The sequence below is a fragment of the Camelus bactrianus genome, chromosome 10 (genome assembly GCF_048773025.1).
Source record: "Camelus bactrianus isolate YW-2024 breed Bactrian camel chromosome 10, ASM4877302v1, whole genome shotgun sequence".
Classification (NCBI taxonomy): domain Eukaryota; kingdom Metazoa; phylum Chordata; class Mammalia; order Artiodactyla; family Camelidae; genus Camelus; species Camelus bactrianus.
In genome coordinates this window covers 22,184,249-22,209,602 of record NC_133548.1, presented here as the reverse complement: position 1 = coordinate 22,209,602, position 25,354 = coordinate 22,184,249, and the positions used below count along the sequence as shown (strand labels likewise).

The 25,354-nt window shown below is 38.0% G+C and overlaps 2 protein-coding genes across 6 annotated transcripts in view; one reads left to right on the top strand and one right to left on the bottom strand.

The window, feature by feature from the left end:
* Positions 1–227: 227 nt before the first annotated feature.
* Positions 228–7,869, bottom strand: RAG2 (recombination activating 2). Of its 2 annotated transcripts, XM_045523815.2 has the most exons (3): positions 7,691–7,869; positions 4,882–4,949; positions 228–3,589 (listed from the first exon to the last, which is right to left on the bottom strand). In XM_045523815.2, exon 3 carries the CDS (start codon positions 3,559–3,561, stop codon positions 1,978–1,980), a length of 1,584 nt encoding a protein of 527 aa, XP_045379771.1. In that variant the 5' UTR covers positions 3,562–3,589; positions 4,882–4,949; positions 7,691–7,869; the 3' UTR covers positions 228–1,977. The 2 variants fall into 2 exon arrangements, with proteins under 2 accessions (XP_045379771.1, XP_074228262.1); XM_074372161.1 differs by lacking the exon at positions 4,882–4,949.
* IFTAP (intraflagellar transport associated protein) overlaps positions 3,598–25,354 on the top strand; it is a 63,223-nt gene continuing 41,466 nt past the window's right edge. Inside the window, exons 1-3 of one of the 4 annotated variants that reach the window (XM_074372162.1) lie at positions 3,598–3,978; positions 17,524–17,638; positions 22,244–22,399. In XM_074372162.1, the coding sequence (XP_074228263.1) occupies positions 22,267–22,399 (133 nt within the window). In that variant the 5' untranslated portion in view covers positions 3,598–3,978; positions 17,524–17,638; positions 22,244–22,266. Of the gene's footprint in view, positions 4,028–17,523; positions 17,639–22,243; positions 22,400–25,354 lie in introns of all 4 variants that reach the window. The other 3 variants (XM_045523816.2, XM_010964660.3, XM_010964659.3) reach the window with 3 other exon arrangements.

Genomic DNA, 25,354 nt, shown 5'->3' with positions numbered 1-25,354 from the left:
TAGATAAATCAAGATAAGAGAACGCATATACTACTTGAGGGAATAACCCTTCTGAACCTTGCGGAGGATATTTCAGCTCCAAGTGATGCCACTTTCTATTAAGAGATAAAAAAGAAATTCAAATAGAGTGATCCTGAGAAAATTAAATAGTATAATTTTGCCTGTAACCAAGTAACTACAAATGTTAATAATTGGAGTAAAATTGGAGTAAATCAATATAAACAGAAGGTGTTTTCATATTTTATTAGCTTTATATAGGTGATGGAAACAACAAAAAATTGAAACAACAGTACAGCAAATTATTTAAAAGGAAAATTCATCAAGCAACATCGCTGAAACAAAGTTAAGCATGGTTTAATTTTTTTCAAATTAGTTTCAGTATCTGAGACATGGAACTGTTAGCAGAAGAACTTTTGTTCCAGGATTTCATCTCCAGTATGGTTTATATTTCCCCTAAATTTGGCAATAGTACCTTACACACTGAGGACCCTTAATGAAGGCTGATAAATTAGAAGTGATGGTTTAAGCTCTTAGTCTAAAGTGAAATGCTTCTCCAGAAAAATACTGCAGGAAGGAAAACATTTATATCTAAGGTCATCTAATTATCAACTGATGTAGTGAAGCCTCAAAATTAACAGTCCTTTTAATTTTAATTTTAGCAGGTATCTAATTGAACCTTAGCTAGCTCACTGACTTTATAATTTTCATTGGCAGCAAACTCCACATATAACTAGACTTATAAACATACACATGAATTTCTTTCTCCCCTTTTAAAATCTACTTGTTAACTTTATCAAATTCTTTAAACTTTATTTGGGCAAGTAGTCAATATTAATTGGTGAAATAATCTCTCCATGAGATTTGTTTGGTGGTTCTTTCCTAGTGTGCTGTCACTCATCTCCCTGTTTCAGAGTGCTAAGTAGCAGTGGACTTCCGTTTTCATTAAGTCTCTCAAAGGATTGGTTTAAGTGACCAGCTGTGGTTCATCACACATGGACCTTATGGTGGGGGAGGGGGAGTCCTCTGAAGAAAGTGCATATGAATAGCGTGATAAAATGTAACAGACCTGATGTCCATTCCTTTTCTCTTCCTTCATGTCAGTGTAGATTATCTATTTTTCTTCCTTCCTTCCTTTTTCTTTCTTTCTTTCCCTTCCTTCCTTTTTCTTTCTTTCTTTCTTTCCCTTTCTTTCTTTTCTTTCTTCCTTTCTTTCTTTCTTTCTTTCTTTTTCTTTTCTTTCTTTCTTTCTTTCTTTCTTTCCTTTCTTTCTTTCTTTCTTTCTTTCTTTCTTTCTTTCTTTCTTTCTTTCTTTCTTTCTTTCTTTCTTTCTTTCTTTCTTTCTTTCTTCCTTCCTTCCTTCCTTCCTTCCTTCCTTCCTTCCTTCCTTCCTTCCTTCTTTCCTGCCTACCTACCTACCTACCTATCTTCTTACAGCTTTTTCTGACCATGGGCATAGTCAAGTAACCATCTTAGAGAAGTATAAAGAACATTCCTGTGGGATACAGATGATCTCAGTTTTAATTTTTGGCCAACCACCAAATTTTTATATTGCACAAAAAATTCATCTACTTTCTTTGGGTGTTAGTTTCTTTACTGGTTAAATTTGTCTTAATGACCCTTTAGGTTATTTGTTACCAAAAGCTGTATAAGGGATAATAAGCATACCTTAATTATTATTACTGCTTCTGTGTTTGAGTCCTTGAATAAAAAATTCAGACCATATATTCTCACTGAAGATACATTTGAGTAAAATATTTTCAAAATACAGGTTACAGGTTCTATATAGGTTTAAATACAATGACTGTATTTAGTACTGTATTACAAGCACTTTTCCCTGGTATTTAATTTGTATAACTAAAAGAAAACATTAAACATTTTCAGTAAACAAAAATAGGAATATAATTTTTATCATTGTTATGATTCTTTAAAATAGATTTTAAAATCTGATGCACTTGAATCTGAATGGCTTTTGTGAAACTAATCAAACAACCTTCTAAGAAAGGATTTCTTGGCGGGAGTAAGAATTTTCCCGGAACCTTTTTTATGGAGGGATTTCAGTGGAGGCTTTTTTAAGGGTGGGACTCTTTTGGGGGTTTGCAGTGCTCTTGCTATCTCCACATGCTCATTGCAGTAATACTTGTTGCTTCCTTCTGACAGATGGATGAGTGTGCGTTCTGCCAGATCCATGCACTGGGCATGGACCCAGTGCCCATCTCCATGAGAGCAGTAGATCATGGCAGGTTTGTTGAGCTCAGTTGAATAAAATGGTACCCAAGTATTGATATCCACATCACAAGTAGGGCAGCATGTAATCCAGTAGCCTGTCTCAGACTCATCTTCCTCATCATCTTCATTATAGGTGTCAAACTCATCATCGCCATCAAAACTATTCGCTTCTGCACTGAAACAAAATTCTTCCGAGTCTTCAAAGGGAGTAGAGTCCCCTGGGTCTTCTGTTGACGTCTGACTATTTGTGAATGTTTTCTGATCTTCATTCACATCGTCTTCAGCGTATTTCAACATATAGAAATAGAATGCTTCTGAAACAGCCTGTTTGTTGTCTCCTGGTATGCCAAGGAAAACAGTTCCATTTCCCATGTTGCTTCCAAACCATATCTTGCTGTGTTTAATATCTGGAGTCCAATCTGGGGTTTCCATCTCACGTATTTCTATCTTGTTGTCCTCAAAAGAGATGATGTTGCAGATCATTCTTTTTTGATTTTCAAGCTGATAGCCACCAACAATAACAAACTCATCATTGCTTGTTTGAGTCAGGATTGCACTGGATACAGAGATTCCTCCTGGCAAGACTGTGCAATTCACAGCTGGACTACCCAGGGGGAGATCAACCCTTATTCTGTATAGATTGGCAGGGCGGATGTTATTGGCAAGTGAATGTCCTCCTAAAATATAAATGGTATCATTTCTGGCAATGGAGACATGAAAAGATAGCCCATCCTGAAGTTCTGGAAGAATGTATGATGTAGAGCACCCAAATTCAAAATCCACCAAGAAAACATGGGGCAGGCAGTCAGCTACACTATTCCATTTTTCTGTGGTTCTTTGGGCAGAAGGTATGTATGAACGTCCTCCAAAGAGAACACCCATACTTTTCCCTCTACTATACACCACATCAATGGAATGACCATATCTGCCTTCAGGAACATCACCTACCAAGTCTTTCTCTGTGCAGCGAAAAGTAACTTTTTTGTTATTCTTGCAAACAACAGACATGACATAAATCTTATCTGAAAGCTCATTGTTTGGTGTTTTCCCTCCATGGATGATGTACTGGTGCTTTTCAGATTCTAGGCTGCCTTTGAATGTGCAAGTAGCTGGGTAGCGAAGAGGAGGAAGGTAGCAGGAATCCTTAGAGAAAACTGCAGGCTTCAGTTTGAGATGATTATGCTTTACATCAAAATGGAAAACTCCAGTGGGGCAGGACCTCTTGGGCCAGCCTTTTTGGCCAAAGAAGAAAATTTGCCCATCAAAATTCATTAATGAGAAGCCTGGTTGAATTAAGGCTATGTTATTACCAACTGTCACCATCTGTAGTGACATATTTTCTGATGATGGGTAGATCTCTTATCTGAAAGAATTAAAAAACATTTTTTTTACTTACCATATCTCTTCATATAAATAAAACTGTGTTTAGATCCTCTCACACATAAAAAGCATGTTAACAAAAGAAAGTTGTCCCACAAGCTTGTAGTGGGCAAAAATCCAGGCAGCTAGGCATGCAAAGAGACACAGAACCTTCCCGCCTAATCCAATCCAAGCAGCGGGGACATGATTTAGACATGCACTATCCTCCCTTGGATTTCTGGGAATTGTAGTCCTTTTCCCGTAAAGATTCACCACTTGTCAACAGAAAGAACTACATTTTCCAGGAATCCGTTCTCCATGGGATGTGTAGCTGGGAGAGTTCGTCGCACCGGGAGAGGAGTCTCTGAGTCTCTCTGAATAAAGACGCCTAAGGTGCGAAGTGACTAGATGGGAGCCAAGGCGGAAAACTAGGGAATGGGAGGTGAGAATGCTGACGCAGACCCAACATCCGGGTTACAGGAAAGCGGCGGCACCGGGAGGGGCGTCCGGCTGCCCCCGCCCGGGTGTTGCTGGAGCCTCTCCTGGCAACTCTTAGGTGACCCGGTAGGAAGCACAGCTGCTTCAGGCTGGAGTGGGGTTGCCTGGAAACCCCAGGCTGGAGGGACGCCCGGCCGAGGTGTCCTCACGGACTCCTGCCGGGACGCTTTGGAGCTCGACTCTGAATTGCACCCCTGGGTATCCTTAGGTTGCTAGGGTTGGGATTTGAGGGGGGCTTCGAGGGTACAAAAGCTGTGAGTATTTTGCAGAACAAAAAGATCGGTCGCTGAATACCTGGAGTGCAGGAGAGAAATTACCTGACAATGATTTTTATCACTCCTGTATTTAGTCATGGGAATACAGTAATTAGACTTTAGGGAGTACCGCGACAAAGGCCCTTTGTTTTCTCAGCTGCTCTTGCTCCGGTTTTTAGAGTTCTTTTTGGGAAGCAGAGAAGTTTCCGAACACCTCTCTCAACCCTCCTCCCTCCCTCCCTCTCTCTCTGCTCTCCTCCCTCCGTACATCCTTCCCCGCCTCTCTTCCTTCCTTTCTCCCCCTCCCTCCCTCTCTCCCTTCTTCCCTCTTTGGATAAGAAAATAAGAGTTAGTGGCTGTTACTTCAGATCTCTCTTTTCAGTCCAAGAACCCTTGAAGTAATTCTTTAGTAACTGTAGTAAGCAGGCACTAAGCAAAGAGGTGCCGGAATTATTCAGAATGTAATACTTTTATGATTTTTTAAAACAGATATTTACCAGATGAAGTAAGTTTGATAAATTTTAATTTTTTTAAAAATTATTACCTGCCTTGGAGAGATGTCACAAGCCTTAAGGCGAAATACACTCCCTGTTTGCAGAGAAGTCCTGGGCACTAAAGATTAAAGGAAACAAAATAGCACAGATTCCTTGATTTTAAGAATAAGTTACTAATATGTTTCAAAAACAGTATAAAACAGTGGCTAAGAGTATGGTCTCTAAAGGCTGACTGGCTGGATTCAAATCCTGGCTCTATCATTTACTATGTGACTTTGGGCAAGTAATTTAATCTCTCTTTGTCTTAGCTTCGTCGTTTGTAAAGTGAAATAACAATTTTGCCTTCTCACAAGTTAATGTAAGTTATAATTAATAAGTTAATACATGAAAAACACTTAGAACAGGGCTTTGCACACTGTAAGTCATAGTTTAAATGATTATGCTTGACCTTATAAAAAATGAGGTTTTTAAGTGCACAATCACCTGCCAGTTGTGGCAGATGTGTATAATGTTGGAGGTGATTAGGAGGGCTTTGAGTTCTGGAAATCTGTTCAGTGGGTGTAGGTCAATACTTTTTTAGACTAGTTAGAATTGGAGAAGCATATACAATGGAGGTGCTGGTGGTGAGTTCAATTTAAATAACAGGAAGTATTTCATTCTTCTTGTTACCCTTTCTCTAACCTCTCATTAAACATGCAGACTCTGAAGTAGGTTGAGTCCAAATTTGGGCTCTAAAAGTTAGTTGCTGTGTAATCATCTTGAGCAAGTTCTTTTCTCTCTGTTCTTTCTTGTCTGCAAAGTGGGGAGGATATTAGTACCTATATATCAGGTGGTTTTGAAGAATAAATGGGATAACACAAACCACATAGCACAGAGCCTGGCATGTAACAAGTATTCAGTAGATGTTAATTGATACTGTAATTTATTTTTATTCCCCCTACAAAGTTTCCTTGGACCATTTGGAACCTATCGTCAGTCTAACGAGATGTTGGTGGGGCTTTTTGCCTTGAAGATCAGATGTAATTAATTGCTAATGATTCTCTTCTACTTACCATGTTTAGCTTACTTGGGGGAGTCCTCAAGATGTGATATTTTAATAATCATCTTGTGGGTTATTAAACCAAGTGAAGACATGGGGAATGAGAAGAATTATTACTAAGGTTATGAAAGCCAGCCTCTTTCTTCCTCAGACCGTGGTGGTTCGTAGCTTCAGCAACTTGCCTTGCTTATGAAATAACCTGGGCAAGTGTTTTATTTACTCAAGGCCTATCCAAGTATACTTAAGAGAAGGCATCTGTGCCACTAAGAAAATGCTCTCTCTAGGAGCTCAGAGGAAATATTGTTGACACTCAATTCCGTAAATGAAAACCGTAAGTGATTACACTCAGTGGGATGTGTGATTTTCAGAGTTGCCCACTTTTGGGCTGAGGGAGCACGAAAGCCTGCTTGTTTTAAACACCTGTGAAGAAAGTTATTGGGCTAGAAAACAAGTTCTGCAGAGGTAACGGATCCCAGATCCCAAGGGGTGAACATACACCAAGAACACTTGTTTTTAAACAGCAAGTTTTTGTTTTTGTTTTTGTTTTAAGTCTTCATTGTAACCTATTGGCTTCATTTTAATATTCACAGGGATTTTGGCTTCTCACAAGGGAAAACATGATTATTGTAGATTAAACAGAAACATTTCCTTGGGCAAGACATAAGGAGTACTACCCCTTTCTATAGCTTATTTCAGATCCCCAAAGATTTCTGACCTGTTTCCCTTTTGGTGCCCTGCTGTTGACTTACCTCACAACTTTAGGGCCCTAAAAATAGTGGTCAGGTTGATTACTGTTAAGATGAATTACCTCCTCTTGAACATAGTTTAGGTATTTTTGTATTTAATTTTTAGATTACCTGTTTTAAACCATGACCAGATGACTTATGTATTTAAAGAATAAAGAGGAACATTGAAAGTATTTTCACATTATTTTCCCATATTTGTTTAGTTTTTGAAATTTTGCTCTGCTAACTTACATATGTCTTTACGGGAGTCGACTATGGTATATTCTCCATGGTTTTAATGTGACTCTTATTTGTCACATCTTGGTTTTTAAATGAATTTTTCAAAGGGTATACTAGAACTAAAATAATCTACTGAAGTGGTTTTCTTTAAATAGGCCAGATAAAAACAGGCAGATTTTGAAGAAGACACTATTCCTCAACTGAAGGAAGTTTCAAAGTCAACACATTAAAAGATTCCTTTTAAAAAGACAGAAATATAGGACCGATAAATTTATACAAGTTTCCCAGCCCCATGCTAACATTCCTCAGCAGGGAGATTTTCATTTATTCACTGAAGCTAGTGCATAGCTGAGAATCAAAAGAGGACTAATGGTATGAGGTCTGGGTTTGTAGTTTCCTGTGTCTGAACTGACTCTTTTTTTCCTTTCAAAGAGTGTTGCTATACTCTGAAGCATTAAATCTTACTGATCAGTGTTGCCCATGTTTTCCTGATTGCTCCAAAGTAGCAGGTAACCTCATGTGACTGCAGTGCCTTTTTGGGTATGAATTGACACTGTCTTGCACGGTTAATCAGGTTTGAGGCATGCATTATTTGATTTTTTTTTTTCTGGCTGTAAAACCAGGATTAGGTTTTCCTTCTGACACTTATGCCAGAGAATTATTTACACATTAAGATTAACACATAGGCTCTGATGCCACAGCAGCCTGAGACCAGAAAGCCCCTCTCTTTCCAAACCCTGCATCATCCCTTCCCCCTCTGGCCACCCAGTCCAACTGTAACTGACACCCTGCCGAAGGGGATCATCGTAGGCTCCTGTGGTTTAGCTCTGGTAGAAATGAAGTTATTGGACCTACCTGAAGGCCAGAGAGGCTACTCACCCCTCTCTGAATCTTTGCCGCTAGACCAGGTATTAAATGTCAGCACTTGGGGAAGATTCACTGCTCACTCTGACCGTGGCCAGCGGAAGGTGACGGTAAAGAGAGTGTGTGTGTGCCTACAGATGTTCCAGTGAACACTGATCTAACAGGAGTAACTGACTGTGACCTTTTTTTTTTTTTTCCTTTAGATGTTTGAGGGAGATATCCACCAGGGTGTACCCTCAAGATTTAACTATTTCCTTACTGGCAAACAATGGAGACATAATCTACTATTTGTAAAGACAGAAACAAAACAAAACAAAAAAAAAACCCCAAATCTGGTCAAAACCTGATTATTAAAAAACATTTTAGAAAAATGAATGTAATTAATATGATTTAAATAAATACTACCATGATTCAAATGGGAAATTATTTTTCCTAAAGCAGAGGCTACTAATACCAATGTCTGTAATGTTGACTTTGAATTGCTCTTCAGTGATCTCATTTTCTTTGATACAGGATTCAGAAGGAGTTCTAATCATTAGAGGCCTGCTACCAATTTTATATCAGGGAACTTCTGTGTAACATTGTACAGTGGAGTGATGAAGAAAATTGGCCTCAGAGTCGAGCTGGCCTGGTTTTCACTGCCAGCTTTGCCATTTTTTTCAGGAGGGGTCATCTTAATCCTTAAGCCTCTGTTTCCCCATCTCTGAAATGGGGATAATAGAAATATTTACCTCAAAAGATTGCTGCAAGAAGATTAAATGAGATAATGTCTTTAAGTGCTCAGCCAAGGACAATATTCCACAGTAGTCTTCAAAACTGTGTTAGCTTCTCTCACTCCCACTCTAAAGTTTCACAGTCAAAGGAAGAATAAACCAAAGGATTGAGAACAGATGTGGCAAGAGCTGACTTAATTTTTTTAAATTGACCATATTTTTTAGAGTAGTTGTAGGTTTGCAGCAAAATTGTGTGGAAGGTACAGAGATTTCCCATGTATTTCCTGACCCGACTTGTTCACAGCCTCCCTCATCATCAGTATCTCTCACCAGAGGTGCATTTGTTACAACTGGTGAACCTACACTGACACATCATTATCACTCAGAGTCCGTAGTTTACATTAGCATTCACTCTTGGTGTTGTACATTCTGTGGGTTTGGACAAATGTGTGATGACATGTATCTACTGTTACAATATCACGCAGCATAATCTCACTGCCCTAGAAATACTCCGTGCTCAATCTATTCACCCCTCCCTCCCTGCGACCCCTGACAAACACTGATCTTTTTACTGTTTCCATCGTTCTGCAAACCCCAGAATGTCATATAGTTTTCAGATTGGCTTCTTTCTCTTAAGTTTCCTCCATGTCTTTTTATGACTTGATAGATCATTTCTTTTTAGCTCTGAATAATATTCCATTGTCTGGATATTCCAGTTTATGTATTTTCCTGCTGAGGGATATCTTGGTTGCTTTCAGGTTTGGGGAGTTATGACTGAAGCTACTATAAACATCCATGTGCAGGTTTTTGTGTGGTTGTAAGTTTTCAGCTCCTTTGGGTAAATGCCAAGGGGCACTATTGATGGATCTTACGGGAAGAGTATGTTTAGTTTTGTAAGAAACCTTCAAACTGCCTTCCAAAGTGGCCGCATGATTTTGCATACCCCCAGCAATGTGTGAGAGTCCCTGTTGCTGTATGTCCTCTCCAGCAGTTGGTGGTGTCAGTGTTCTGGATTTTGGCCATTCTTATTGGTGTGTAGTGCCACCTCATTTTAACTTGCATTTCCCTACTGGCATATGACGTTGAGCGTCTTTTCACTTGCTTATTTGTCATCTGTATGTCTTTAGTGGGGTGTCTACTAAGGTGTTTGGCACATTTTAAAATTGGGTTTGAATTTAAAGAGTTCTTTGTATATTTTGGATAATAGTCCTTTACCAGATGTGTCTTTTGCAAGTATTTTCTCCCATTCTCTGGCTTTTCTTTTCATTCTCTTGTCGGTGTCTTTTGGAGAGCATAAGGTTTTAATTTTAATGAAGTTCAGCTTATCAGTTATTTCTTTCATGGGTCGTGCCTTTAGTGTTGTATCTGAAAAGTCATCACCATATCCAAGGCCATCTAGGTTTTCTTCTGTGTTATTTTCTGGGAATTTTGTAATTTTGTGGTTTTCACTTAGATCTGTGATCCATTTTGAGTATATTCTTGTGAAGGGTGTAAGGTCTGTGTCTAGATTCTTTTTATTTTTTATCATTTTTTTTTGCATGTGGATGTCCAGTTGTTCCAGCACCCTTTGTTGAAAAGGCTGTCTTCTCTCTATTGTATTATCTGTGTGCCTTGGTGAAAGATGAGTTAACTATACTTATGTGAGCCTGTTTCTGGACTCTCTATTCTATTCCATTAGTCTATTTGTATATATATTTTTTCACCAATACCATACTGTCTTGATTACTGTAGTTGACTTGATTTTAAAACAATTCATTAAAAATAGTTCCATCAAGAAAAATACATACCACTCATTAAGCCTAGTCATTACCTGACTATAACATTTTTCATTTCTTTGTACTCTATCCTAATTTTTATCCAAACGTATACACATGTTTACTTAGTTATAATAAGAATGTATTTAAATTTTGTTTTTTCCTTTTTAATGTACCATTATTTCATTTATGCTGTGAAATGTATATTTTATTTCCACTTTTACCATTTTTAATAGTTTCCTAAAATTCCATTCAGTAAATGTAACATAATTTATCAGACCATTCACTACTGTTTGTCATTTAATCGGTTTCTCTTTGGCTTAGATGCAGTGAGCAGCAGTAGAGAGATCTGGATTTTAGTCTGTTCTGCCACTTAACTAGGCGAATGGTCTTTTAGAGCTTCAGTTTCCTTATCTCTGAAGCAAGGACAATACCTGCCTTATCGTGAGGATGAATTGATATAAACTGTCTGGTATAAAGAGTGTACTCAAGAAATCTTGTGTGATGGTGCCATAAATTATTTGTATAAGTGAATATTTTCATTTTTTGCAAAATTTTAGGATATATTTTCAGAGTTTTTAAAAACGGACATGTAGCTCAGTTGTTTGGCTGTTTCTCATCATTTGAAATGTTGGTCCATTCTTTAAAAGAGCATCACCATCTCTTCTAGTTATGGTTTTTTCTTTGCCTGCAAAAGAGTATTGGGTTATTTCCCTAACCTACTTATGGTGTCATATAATGATTATGGCACTTGAAATTCCAGCGTCAATGACAGCTCTCATAAAATTGACATATTGAGTATCTCCACAGTAAATACAAAATAAGAAATACAACGTAGAAACCAGGGGTAGGTTTAGGGGACGTTTTAACCTTCGCATTTTACTAACACCAGAAAATAGGCAGTTTGTTACTGAATGGGTTAGCTGTCTCCTGAAGAAACTGGAAATTAGCAACGCATTTGGAAATGGGTTTTAAAATCCTAAGCCCTTGCCACACATTAGGAGAGCATTAGACGTGCAGTGATAGTGATCTCAGTCAAGGTCCCCAGTCTGCCAAAGTCCTCAGCATAGAAACTAAATGTGAAATAGTGAACAATATTTTTTAAGCATCTGCTATGTACAGAGTCATGTGGAGAATTTGGAAAAAAAAATCACACACAGATCTTGCCCTTAAGGAACATGCATGGTAGCAGGACAAAAAAGCTTTTGATTGTAGATAAACATGTTTTACCTTCTTCCTATATTTACCCTTTCTTAAAAGTTCTTGAAAGTTCACCAAGAAATCACAATTATAGGTTACTCAGCCCATTCTTAAACCTTGGGGCAGAGTCAAATTCAAGCTTCTACTGAAATGTATTGGTATCGTCTACCTTAAATCCAAAGACAGTGGGCAATGAAAGAATACAAGTGAGTGTCATTACAGAGTAAAATAATTTTTACTCCACAGAGGGGAAAAAATAGACTTAGTAATGGAATATACTGACATGGTAATTGAATGAAAAGGAAGCATAATTGGAGAAAATTAGAACGTCTGAGATGGAAGATAACTTCAAGTCCAGTGCGTCTGTATTTACATTCAAACTGCTTAAGGCTAGAAACGTTAAGTAACTTGACGAGGGTCACCTGCTGCAGGGGTGTGTGTACGTGGTGAGTCGAGGGGAGCGGGGCGGGGGGGAGCACAGTTTTGTGAACTCATGACAGTGTTTCTCAGGAAATGCAGTGACTTCTCAAGCATTTCCATCCCTGTTTTATAAATGGAGAAACAACCTAAATGACATTGTTGCTCAATGGGTTATCAAGTGTTTGAAATAAGGTCGGTGGCAGCTGTTCATAGCATTCAGAGAGGCATAGACAATTTTTACTTTTTAAAGAAGTGGCTGATTTCTAAGGAAATAATATAAATAGTGTAGGAAAGGGAGATGTTTGGCTAGTTGAATGAATCCCACCGTGGGAGCCACGACTGAAACTAGTGAGGAGAAAAGAGGAAGGAAAAGAAGCACATAGAAGGAAGCAATCTCCAGTTAGTATGATGGATTGGCAAGAGAGGAACATGACAAATGACTTGTCACTTTTTATTTAAAGCAATTAATTAAATACAGCCACCTGACCAGACCTCTCTGATTTAAAGTAGACTCTTAGCTATAAAAAAAAAATGGAGAAGAGTTTCAGAGTTGTTTTACAGTGTCGTACTAGAAAGAAAATGCACTTGAAATTTTTATTTTTAGAGAAAGGAATTTGTGTTTAATTTTTTAATTTCTACATTTGAGTATAGAAACCATGTTAGCAAAAAGAAATTGGTTATATCTAGGTATATGTGTAATAATGTGTACATTGAGATAAAATTGCAAATAAAGTGCTGAGAAATTGGAGGCTAGGGAAGCACTATATTACTTCTTAAAGGCCATTTATTATTCCACAGTCATTGGAATTTAGAATCAAAAATCGTTGAGAAATCCAGCTTTAAAATCTTCTTTTAAGAGAGTGTCAGATGAAAAGGTTGATTTTATTTGCAAGATCTGGCATTTCGAAACATTTACAAATGAACTCCTAAAAGCAGGGTTGATTTAGTTTGGTTGGTTTACACCTGCTCCTAACTAGCTGTGCAGATGTTGCTTTAAAGTAGGCTTCCTGGTATTGTGAAAGTACCGTGACCTGTGCACATGGTCAGCAGTCTGGGATGCTGGAGAGAAGGGGATAAGTGGATAAGTTGTTTTTTGTTTTTTGGTTTTTTTTTTTAGTTTGGTATATTCTTTATTTTTTTTAACATTTTTAATTGACTTATAATCATTTTACAATGTTGTGTCATAATTCCAGTGTAGAGCACAATTTTTCAGTTATACATAAACATACATATATTCATTGTCACATTTTTTTCTCTGTGAGCTACCATAAGATCTTGTATATATTTCCCTGTGCATACAGTATAATCTTGTTCATCTATTCTACAATTTTGAAATCCCAGTCTATCCCTTCCCACCCCCCGCCCCCTTGGCACCCACAAGTTTGTATTCTATGTCTGTGAGTCTATTTCTGTTTTGTATTTATGCTTTGTTTATTTGTTTGATTTTAGCTTCCACATATGAGCGATCTCATATGGTATTTTTCTTTCTCTTTCTGGTTTACTTCACTTAGAATGACATTCTCCAGGAATATCCATGTTGCTGCAAATGGCGTTATGTTGTCCGTTTTTATGGCTGAATGGTATTCCATCATATAACTATACCACATCTTCTTTATCCAGTTATCCATTGATGGACATTTAGGCTTTTCCATGTCTTGGCTATTGTAAATAATGCTGCTATGAACATTGGGGTGCAGGTGTCATTTTGAAGTAGGGTTCCTTCTGGATATATGCCCAGGAGCGGGATTCCTGGGTCATATGGTAAGTCTATTCCTAGTCTTTTGAGGAATCTCCATACTGTTTTCCACAGTGGCTGCACCAAACTGCATTCCGACCAGCAGTGTAGGAGGGTTCAAGAAGGGGATAAGTTTAAGGGTGGATGCCTTTGTGGCACAGTTGTTCTGCAACACAGATAAAATGAGCATTGATGGGACATGGCATCCCATGTGAAAGTGGGATTACAGTTGAGCTAATGAATCTTTTATGATTGAAATCTCATCACATGATTATAGAGCTATAAAGTTGACTTAGAAACTCTACTACCTTATGGATTCACAGCTTTATCATGGACCTTGAAAAAAATGTTCACTGAAACACTCACTGTTACTGCCCATAACTCATGGATGTAGTTAATCACATTTCTGAGGATAGGAGCTCAATTTTGAATATGGTTGAAATATGTGTATTGTATGTTTGTCTCGATAAAATGTACTAGTGTAGAGGTCAATTAATATGCTTGTAGGAGTTTTGTTAGGGGGTAAAGGAAGGGTATTTAGTTGTGATTACACAAACTCTTACAGTTTTCAAAAAAGTAAATAAAGATGGTAGTGGAAAGGTGATCTTCCTGTTTTCTTGAAATTTGTCTTATGGGTTTATCCTTCAGCTTCCATATCCACAGGTAATTTGCTTTAAAAAAAAACAATAGGAAGCTCGAATGCTTAAGTGTTTGCATTTCTGTTTAATGGAATTAATAACTTGTAATTGAAAACAGTCTAATACTCAGTTGACCTGCATTAGTGCATCAACGTAGACATTTCTGGATTGAATTAAACAGCTTGGAGGAAGACTATATTTTGAGGAAATAAAATTGATTTTATACAGTCTGTTGATGAAATGCAAAGCTTAATGAATGATGGCCTTAAGAAACCTCATTACAGTGGCTTGGATGGATGAGCAGGAAAGGGAAGCAGATTTTTCAAGAGGAAAGTTTCTGCTTAAACATTAATTTCATAGATTAGTACTATTCCCATCCCCAGAGCTTTTGGCAACAGGAAAACAATGAACACGCCCGAACTCCAACATTCTTGGTAAACTTGTAGTGATAATTTTCTGTTCCTAAATTTCTTTTGCCTTAACTGGCTTACCTTTCTTCTCCTGCTCCTTCACCTCCTTTTAAAACTTTTAATTTTGAAATATAGATCCACAGGCTAGACTTTCATGAAGTTGCAAAGAAATGTCCAGGGAGATTCCATGCCACTTTGCTCCAGCCTTTTGCAACGTTTACATCTTGTATGACTGTAGGATAACGGACATTCTGGGGAATTGATATTGGTACAATCCACAGAACATACTCAAGTTATATATACACTCATTTGTGTGTGTGTGTGTGTGTGTGTGTGTGTGTGTGTGTGTGTGTGTGTGTGTGTGTGTAGCTCAACTGTATCACATGTATAACCTTGCATAACCACCGCCACAATCACAGCACTCAGCTGTACCACCATTACAAGACGTGTTACCCCTTTATAACTACACCCATCCCCTGCCCCTTCCCTGACTCTAGCAACCGTTAATCTGTTCTCCGTCTTCCTAATTATGTTCATGTTAAACAAATGGACTCATGCAGTATGTATGTAGTCTTTTGAGACTGGCTTTTTTCACTTAGTATAATTTCTTCATGGCTCATCCAAGTTATTGCGTGAATCAATAGTTTCTTCCTTTTTATTGCTGAGTATGAATTCCATGGTATGGATGTACAGCTGTTTAACCGTTTAGCCATGAAGGGACATTTCAGTATTTTCTAGTTTTGGGCTATTACAAATAAAGCTGCTACAAACATTGGTGTACATGTTCTTACATAGAAGTAAGTCTTCATTCTCTGGGATAAATGCCCAATAGTGCGATTGTTAGTGTGTATGGTAAGTCCATTTTTAATTTTGAAAGTAACTGCCAAACTATTTTCCAAGTGGCTGTATCATTTTACATTGCCACCGCCATTATGAGTGATCCAATTTCTCTGTATGCTTGCCAGCATTTGGTGTTATCAGCATTTTTCATTTTAGCCATTCTGGTAAGTGTGTAGTGGTATCTCAGTGTGGTTTTAATTTGCATTTCTCTGATGGCTCATGATGCTGAATGTCTTTTCATGTGATTGTTTGCCATTTATATATCCTCTTTGGTGAAATGTCTGTGAATGTCTTTTATCTTTTTTGAATGGCACCTTTTTCTTTAACTTAGAGTTTTGAGGATTCCTTATATATTCTATATGCTAGCCCTTTATTGGGTATCTGATTTATAAATACAATTTTTCTTTCATCATCTTAATAGGATGTTTCACAGAGCAAAGTTTTAAATCTTGATGAGGCTTATTTATCAATTTTTCTTTTATAACTCATGCTTTGAGTATCAAGTCTAATAACTCTTTGCCTTGTCTAATGTCCTAAAAAACTTTTCCTGCTTCCTTCATAAAATCCAGTCTTGCCTTTATATGATTTTAATGTTCTTATTCCTAGTACATCCTTCATTTTAAGATAATTTCACTAAGTTTCATGTTGTTCTAATTTTAAAAAATAATCATGAAACAGGTTATCAGAGTCATTCCTGTTGCAAAAGTGGAGTCTTGTGTAGAATACATAGATTATAATCCTCTTTGGGGAAGAGACTAGCTCTGTTTCTGTTATGGCAATCTTTGGGATATCTATGTTCATAGTAAGCATGGACTGAACCCACTTTTTTTTTTTTTTATTAGATGTGGTTTGTTACTGTGGGTGTGGGTATCTTCTCTTTCTCTTTTCTTTAAGGTGAGATTTTTATCAAGGAAAAGGTATAACAAACTTGCCTGCTTCCAAGGCCTCTGCACAGATGACAGTATATAACTTCTCTCTTCCAAAACTTTGTAGTCAGGAGTCATCCCTGCGCCTCCTCCCGCCCAGCAAATGCTTCCTTTACTACTCTCTGCAGAGGGCGTACCTGGGAGAGTTATATAGAAGTCTAGATGCTTGTGCTGTCAACTTTTTTGGTGATAATGGAGAATCCCATGCCTTTTAAGTGTTAGAAAAGGCTTGTTGGGAGAAGCTTATAACTTGAAGTGCAGTATATTCTTTGATGCTAGAATTGTTTTTATCTCATCCTGATGAAAAATGGTAAAGGAATTTAGATCCTTTTGTGTTTCCTCAGAAGCTTTGTATTTATGCCTTTCTCTTTTCCTTTGTTTTCTTGTTTGTATTGGTAGGTGTCTGAAACAGTGGTGCGTATGTGTGTGTGTTTGTGTATGTGTGTGTGTTTGTATGCTCTGCCTCAAGGTATTTTGTATGTTATTGGGGTACAGGATGTAATTGTAGTCAAAGATACAGATACACCCAACCAGGGTGAGATTGCTGCTTTTTTGCTAAATTCCTAATAACTTCATGTATGCCTTAAAAATCATAAGTATGAGCATTTCATTACTCTTTATGATATGGGAACCACAAGATACTGCTCATCAGTAGACAAAAACCTCATTGAAACTTTCTTTCCCAGATTCATTCATTTGTTTTCTATGGTTGGATTAGATGACCTTTAGATTTCTCTCAGCTCTGAGACTCTGGCAGTTTCTGTCATTGGATTTCTTTCTCTCTTCTTAATATTTTCTAAATGACATAAAAATATTATATGATGCAAAATCATTGTTCAGTCATGACACGAGAAGTCGAGTCTCTTCTATCATATAAATAAATCTGTACCTTTACAATGTAATTTGGTCTTTTGAGATTTGTCCATTTTCCAAAGTACAGAAAGGAAACCTAGCCTGTGAAGTGCCAAGGTTGATGGTTTCATTCCTCAGGCGAGGTGAATTATTTTTAAACTATCCCATTTTACCTTTCACCACAGCAGAAGCTTCTAATTGGGCAGAACTATGAGAATTTGAGAAAGTGAGCTTTGATAGACCCTGCAAAACTCTTTAAAAATATGTTATTATTTATTACTTTCAAGTATCAGTGGTAAACATCACAGTTTAAAAAAAAACTTTTTTTTTTTGCAGACATACACCTCTGTGCTGTTAAAAAGCAGGTTGTGTACTTTGAGAAGAGACTAGCTCAGGGCGACTTGTGTCTTAAGAGTTACCACTGAGTCTCTGAAAGTTGTGTTCAGTTCAGGTAAGTCACATTAAGCAGGGCTCTGAAGATAAGCATCAAAAGCATCAAAGACGTGCTAAATCAGTGGTGGTAATTCCACCTATCATGTTTCATGATGGTGTCTGTAACGGAGCAGGACCCTGTGGGGCCTTCCGGGACAAACCCCCCACACCCCTACCCCGCCATGTCCTCCACCTGCCTCTTCTCTGTAAAAAGGCTTTAGTCTCCGAGACCTTCCCTTAGTTCCAAAGAGCATATTTAAGCATCTAACTAAGGAAGTGAGGGAACTCAGAAACAAAGGAAAAACAAACCTGACATAATCTTTTCCATGACTGTTAGCTTGAACTGGTGTGTTGCTTTATGACCCCAATCTGTCGAGATAATGTCCTGTGGCTTCAACCAGCTGGCCCCAAGCGGATCTGAGACTGATGACATGGGAAGGGTCAGTTAAAAACTGAAACTCCTAAACCATCATGAAGGCTCTAAGTAAATAATAAAATGTCTCATCCATTGCTTTTGCCTGCTCCTAGAAAAAAAATTACAAAAGACAAACATTTGCCCCTTTTCCATAGAAGGATTGACAGTGGGGGGTTATAGCCGTAGCGTAAGCTGCTCCATCTTGAGCAGCACAGATTTTCAAACTTACATGCATTTTCCTTTCCTGCTAACCCTGGCATGTCTTAGAGCTATTTCAATAATGACTAGTTGACTAGGAGAGAGCTAACCTTGCTTGCTTAAGAATCCCAGAAACTAACCTCAAGGACACGGTAACGGAACGACCCTGAATTGAAGATTACCTACACCACCACATGGCCAGCTTCGAGACGCTTATCAGAGCTGATTGCGCTGTTCTGCACGTGGGCCCCTACCTGTACACCCCCGAAACTCCCCTTTAAAACCTTTGTCTCCTAAGCAGTGACTTGAAGATGGTCTTAGGACATTAGTCCACCATCTTCCCAGGTTGCTGGCCTCCTGAATAAAGCAACTTTCCCTTTTCTACCAACACTTGCCTCTCTAGTATTGGCCTTTTGAGTGGTAAGCAGCTGAACTTGGATTTGGTTCTGGCCTCGTTTGGTTATATATCCTTTCAGAGGGTACATGACACTAACTGGCTTGGGCAGTTGTTAGTTATTCATTATTTGATAGTAGAGAATGGGACTTCAGGGAGGTTATGTGATTTTCTTGCTCTCAGTGACCTGGTAAGAAGAGAACCCTGTTCCTAACCAAGCCTGTGGTCTTCCTGTGAAGTTTATGGTCCAAGCAGGGCAATACATCCTCCCAGTGTTTCCTACTGGAGACTGTGATTGTGAAAGTGTTACTTATGATCTACCAGTAGATATTTATACACACTTACTTATCAGCACAATATATTCTGGCTCTTTTATGTGGAGCATTAAGCCTTAACACAAGAACTAAACCAAAAAAAAAAAAAAAAAAAGAATCCTGTTATCCAGGCAAGTTTCTCTCTCTCTCTCTTCCTTTTTCTCTTTTGGAAAAATACTTCATGATAAAAACACAAACTACTGTGAATGGTAACTGAAAAAGCATTGCTTCCTTCTAGAAAACCACTAGGATTTGCATAAACCACTTGACTGGTAAATGATTATCTGCCCTGTCAGTCTCTGGGGACTTTGAATGTGAGGTTATTTGTATTTTTGCTGATAAGGAAAGTTCTAAATTTGAAGGTGGATATTTGTTAAACTCTTAAATGACAGTTTGTAAAACTGGATTCTCCAAAAGTCTTTTAAAAAGTCAGTAAAAAACGTAACCCCTTCTGTATTTTGATAACCATGTGAATAAAATGAAAGGCATTGAAAGATTTTGAGTTTGTGCTGTGCACAGCCTATTAATTATTTCCCTTTAGTAAAACTGAGATGTGTTAAGGCTAAATACTCAAAATGTTACCAGTCTGAGAACTGCAAAGAAAGTTTCAAGGAATTTCTATTATCGCTGTTAAAGCATTCATGAGAAGACATTTACAGCAATATAAAATACAACCTGGCAGCTTCTGTTTGGTATTTGCTTACTGAAGTAGATTACCTGAGATGGTTTGAGGAAGAGACTGCTATAATACAGTGTTGGAATTTAGTTGGGGTACCTCTGGAAAAGCAGATTGATTTGACATTCTTGTAATTAAGAACATGTCCTACTGATGGTGAAATAATAGCCACCTTTGAATTTATCCTTATTTATGATCTAGCAACTCCAGGCGTAATATATTAAACTTTGGATTGCTGAAGCCTGGCAGTGTTACAGGTAAATTTGCATAAACTGTACCTGGTGCCTTTTCCTATGTCTAATTTTCAGGTACCAGTAGCTTGAAACATTTTCTTTCATTTTGAGTAGGTGCATAGCTGCGCTTTTTATTTCACTTGGACTTTTACAACATCATGTATTATCTAAGGTTGTGATGCATCATGAATTCTCTTGATTGATCTGTAGGTAACGTTGGTACCTTCAGAGTCAAAGGGGTCACAGTCAAAACAGGTCTTTGTGTAGACAAAAGACAGAGCACTAAGACTGATCCATCCTTGTCCTCATCCTCATCCTCATGACCACCAACCACCATCAGCAGTTCTTGAGGCCCCATATGTACTCATTTAATCCTCATAACAATCTTAGGAGGTACTTGTAGCTTCACAGTTCCTATTTAAAACCGTTGGGGTCAGATGTGTATCAGATTTCAGAATTTTTTGGAGTTTATAAACGTAATCAGGGCAAATGCCACATGTTACAGGAAATCTCCAGTGGGGTCTGGGAAAGCACCTCAAAACACACCCATTTTTTTTTCAGGGAAACATATGCGTAGTTACACTATTCATACCGAATAAATGAAAGCCATAAATACTTTCATGTTAATTCAGGTCAGGTATTGCCACTAAATGAATTTGGGTATCATCTTATGAATACATTACTTTTCCTGAGCTTTTTGGTAAATACCAAATAAATAAAGTTAATAACGGATACCAGATTTTCACTCTTATTTTGGAAATACAGAAGAACCATGGTGCTTTCTCTTCTTGCTGTACGGTATTGGAGAAACCCTCCTTTCTATTATCCCCCATGAATTACACTGGCCACTTAGGCTGTAATTATTCTCCAGCTTTCTGTAGATAGTCATTTTTCTGAAAGCTATGTAAGAATCATATTTCACACAGAATGAATGGAATTTAACAAGATGAAATATCACAACTAAAAGCAAAGTTCAAACTGTGCAAGGATTGAAGCACTGTGTCTTAGCTGACCAGCATTTAGTTAGTGGAGTATTCAATGGACTGACAGTGTGAATGGGCCACTATGTGAATATGATCACATAGTGCAAGAGTGCAATATTTAGAATGTGAGTTAGTCAAGTCTCATTGTATCCAGACCTTCTCTGGAGTCTTGTCTTCATTTCCGGATGGCATATTTTAAAGGGATGCAGGCAGTGTGAAGTTGCTTCCAGGTAGATGGATCAGGAGGGTGAAAAGATTTGAAGCCATGTCATATTAGGTACAGGTACAGGGGTTGGGCAGGTTTAGGTGAGTGTTTTGCCAACTTCCAGCAATATTTGAATACAGTACCTGCTCAAATGAGTAATTTTAGCTTACAACTGATGGACAGCCAGCTCTGTGCCACACCCTAAGCTACAAAAAGGTATGGAGACTGCCTTTCTCAGGCTTTGAGTCTAATAGAGGACACAGAAGTGTACACAGCCATTTCCAACCCCACATAATAAGCGGAACAGTAGACACAGGATAGAGGGGCAGCAGAGAGAAACTATGATTTGCTTTTTCTGGGGTGATGGGAGATGGAAAACTAAAGCCTTCAGAGAGAAACTGAATTCTGAGCTGGGTTTTGAAAAGGAATTTTGTTAAAGTGAATGAAGTGAGAAGATTGAGAAAGGACAGAATAGGCTTGTTCAAATAGTTGGAAGGATATGATGTATAGAAAAGATCAAAATTATTCAGTCCCATCTCGAGGCTCAGGGACCAGTTGGGATAGGGTACAGGGAAATGGATTTAGACCCAATTTTAGGAGGAGGCTTTAACAAAGGCTCCAAAGGCTTCTTCCAGAGTTCCCAGACCCTGGGTGTGTTGAAGCACACACAAGTCTACAACAGTGTGGAAGGAGGGGTGTGTCATGCAATGTATAGAGAAACAGTGAGGTGCTTAAGGGCATGGGTTCTAGGATCAGATGTCTAGAAACAGCACTTCTACCTATTCTGTGATCTGGGCTAGAATTGTTGTGAAATTAACATTAAAGTGCTCAGAATAGTACCTGGTACCCAGTAAGTGCCAAATAAGTTGTCGTCTTTGGATGTGTGTGGTTGGTTGATTTACTCTTTGAAGTTCACCTCACCTTGAAAGATTTTGAATTTCTAATTGTGTAACTGTGATAAAATTCCTGTGAATTAAGAAGATGGTAATAAGGAAACTGAAGCAAAAATGAAGTGAGAGTTAACAATTCAGCAGTTGAGGTATGAATAAAAGTCTGGTCTCTTGAACTAGGGCTTATTGCTCTAGTAACTGTCTTGATCTGTCCTTTTGGGGTTTTGGAATCCTTCCACCTACCCTTCTAGGGTATTTTCAAGAGAGGTTGGTACTGCACAGCTCTCTGGAGCCCATGTTTTTCTTTGTCTCATAGATGAAGTGGCCTTGTGAATAGGAATGCCTGTGCAGATACCAGAATTGGAGATGATGGATGAAGATCGGTTAATTGAAGAAGCCATGGACAAATTTGTTAACTGTCATGAACAAACATATGAAGAATTTCTGAGCACTTTCCCTCATCTTTCAAAAGGTAAAATGGAGAATAAACTTTCTGTAGTGGTAGAGATCAAGAATTTTGTTATAACTTTATGTCTTTGCTGTCTTTTCAGAAAGACTATTTTATAAGCATCCGTTCATTCCATTTGTTTGATCAGGTAATTCTCACCAGGGCATTCGCAGCTGATGCACGTAAACACCAACATTTTTATCCAACCAACAGCTGTATTACGGAGACAGAGCCACTGAATTTGAAAACTAAAAAGGATGTGAGAAATCATTTAGTACAGTCCCGTCATTGTATTTTTGAAGAAACACAAGTGCAGAGAGTGGAGATTTTTCAAAACATATTTAAAACGTTTAAGAAATATAACCTAGTACAGGGTAGGGATTCACATATACACATTTGGATTCTGGCATTGCCACTTTCTGGTGTGGGCTGTGGTCATTGAGTAAATGGGTAATAATAATAGTGTCTTAAAGGTTGATGAGGGTTAATTGACATAATCCATGTAAAACTCTTAGCATAAAGCTCAAACCTGTGTTGTGTGTTTCGTAATGTGTTTGGTTGCCAATATCACTGATGAACATAGATGCAAAAATCCTCACCAAAATACAAGCAAATATAATCCAACAGCACATAAAAAAGATTATACATCATGATCAAGTGGGGTTCATCCCAGGGACACAAGGGTGGTTCAACAGACACAAATCAATCAATATAATACATCACATCAACAAGAGAAAGGACAAAAACCACATGATCATCTCAATAGATGCAGAAAAAGCATTGATAAAATTCAACACCCATTTATGATAAAAACTCTCACCAAAGTGGGTATAGAGGGAACATATCTCAACATAATAAAAGCTGTATATGGCAAACCTACATAGTACTCAACAGTGAAAAACTCAAAAGCTTCCCACAAAAATCTGGGACAAGACAAGGCTGCCCACTATTACCACTCCTATTCAACATCGTCTTGAAAGTCCTAGCCACAGCAATCAGGCAAGAGAGAGAAATAAAAGGGATCCAAATTGGGAAAGAAGAGGTAAAAGTGTCACTCTATGCAGATGACATGATACTATATATAGAAAACCCTAAAAGGTCCACACACAAACTACTAGAGCTGATCGAAGAATTCATACAGTATTGTTGTTTTATTGAGCCAGCATTTAAAAGTTGGGATATATTACATAAAAATCTTGATTTGTGGGGTTTTTTTTTTTCCTAATTAAGTGAGCAGATCTGTTGCCTCTTATTTCCCTGCTGTCAGTATCAGCTAGAGCTAGGAGCCCTTGCCCTGTGACCTCCCTAATTTGACACACTCTCTGTCTCTGCCACACTCTAAAAACATGTGTGTACCTTGCCTGCTTCCTTCACTTAAGTGGCTCCTGGAGGCACTGAGTTGTGCTTCAGATTGCCACTGTCTTGCTCTCAACCTTAGTCCTTTCTGGGTCATTGATCCACATTTGGGAGACTGTTGATCTGGCTGCACACTGGACTCAGCTGAGAAGCTTTCAGAGCATCTTAAGACCAGGGCCCAACTGGGGCCTGGGAATTGGGATTTTATAAAACTTCCTCTGGTGATTCTAATGTGTACCCAAGATTGGGAACAGGGAGTTTCATAATCTTTGAGGTCATGACAATCTCAGGATACTCGACTTCATGATTTGAAGCCCTAGTTCACATGTCCTTAACAAATACAAAAGAAGGGCAGTTATACTGAAGGGTAGTGATTCTAACCTGTTTCTTTTATTGTGCAGGGTAGTGGGGATATTGTTATGTGTTTTGTTTGCACTTAAGGGAAATAGAGAATTTAGGAAGTATCTAGTTAATCTGGGGCTGTGAATGATCTATTCTGGTATGATACATGGATCAAATTAATTTTGATAATGGCCAAATCATCTTTTGGTCTGTGATCCTGAGTTTAGGAAGATGTTTGCTTTCTCTGAGCCTAATGATTTAGTTCCTTGTTTTCTGGACCCAAACATGATGGTATGAATGGCTGCCGTAGGGTGTGGAAATAAGGGTAAAACCAGCGGAATTAATGCATTTTGGTATGCCCAGGGCATTTTGATAGCTCAGATTATTTTGGATATTATTTTCAAGGCTGACTTTATTTTTGTACTCTGAAAGAGTAAGAACTTCTCGCAGGGGCTTGGGTATTTTAAGGAGGTTATTTCTCTGTTTTTGTTTTTGGGATAGGGAGTCTGTACTGTTTTCAGATTTCTGTATGATCGTTGCATGCCAATAAAGAAACTGTTGCAGATGTGATGACTTCATTTTGAGGTCAGTTTTGGGCCCCAAATTGAGCTGAAATAAATGATGACGCAAGTCACATAAACTGCATCTCCAAGCACACTGTTTTTTTTTCCTTTCAAAATATCCCTAGGCGCCAGTTCACATTATAAACTAATGACCTGAAAAAATTCCTCCTAAAGCACAAAGAGTTGCGAGTGCAAAAATATGTCTTAAATCAGTATGTGTCCTTTTTGCCCCCCTGAAACATTTAAATGCCTTCTGAGAATCCAAGCAGGACTTAGGGTCAGCCTAAGAGTCTAATGATAGTTGACAGAATCAATCAAAGTGAATGTGGTTAATTCTGTTTTAAGGAAGATGTGAAAGCCATTTCTTAGTTTTCTCCTTTCCAGCCCTTCATTTCATAGTGTGTTTGGTTGTCTTGCTGATATGAAGTGGAATCTTTTCTCTGTTAAGGTGGTTATCACCACATATACTTATGTACGTTGTTTTAGAAAGTTTAGTTTCTCAAGTACATTTCCATTTCCACTGATTGACTGTTCTATTTATTTTTATATTAGTTACCTGCCAGAATGCTTATGGGATTCATTTTCTTTCCAAGAGCATTAAAAGGGTCAGTAATCCTATTAAAAATATTTCCCTGGAAAAAATTAAACTATAGCCTTATTGAAGAAATTCACATTACTGCTTCAGACTCTTAGAAACCAGTTGGAAACTTAATATTGT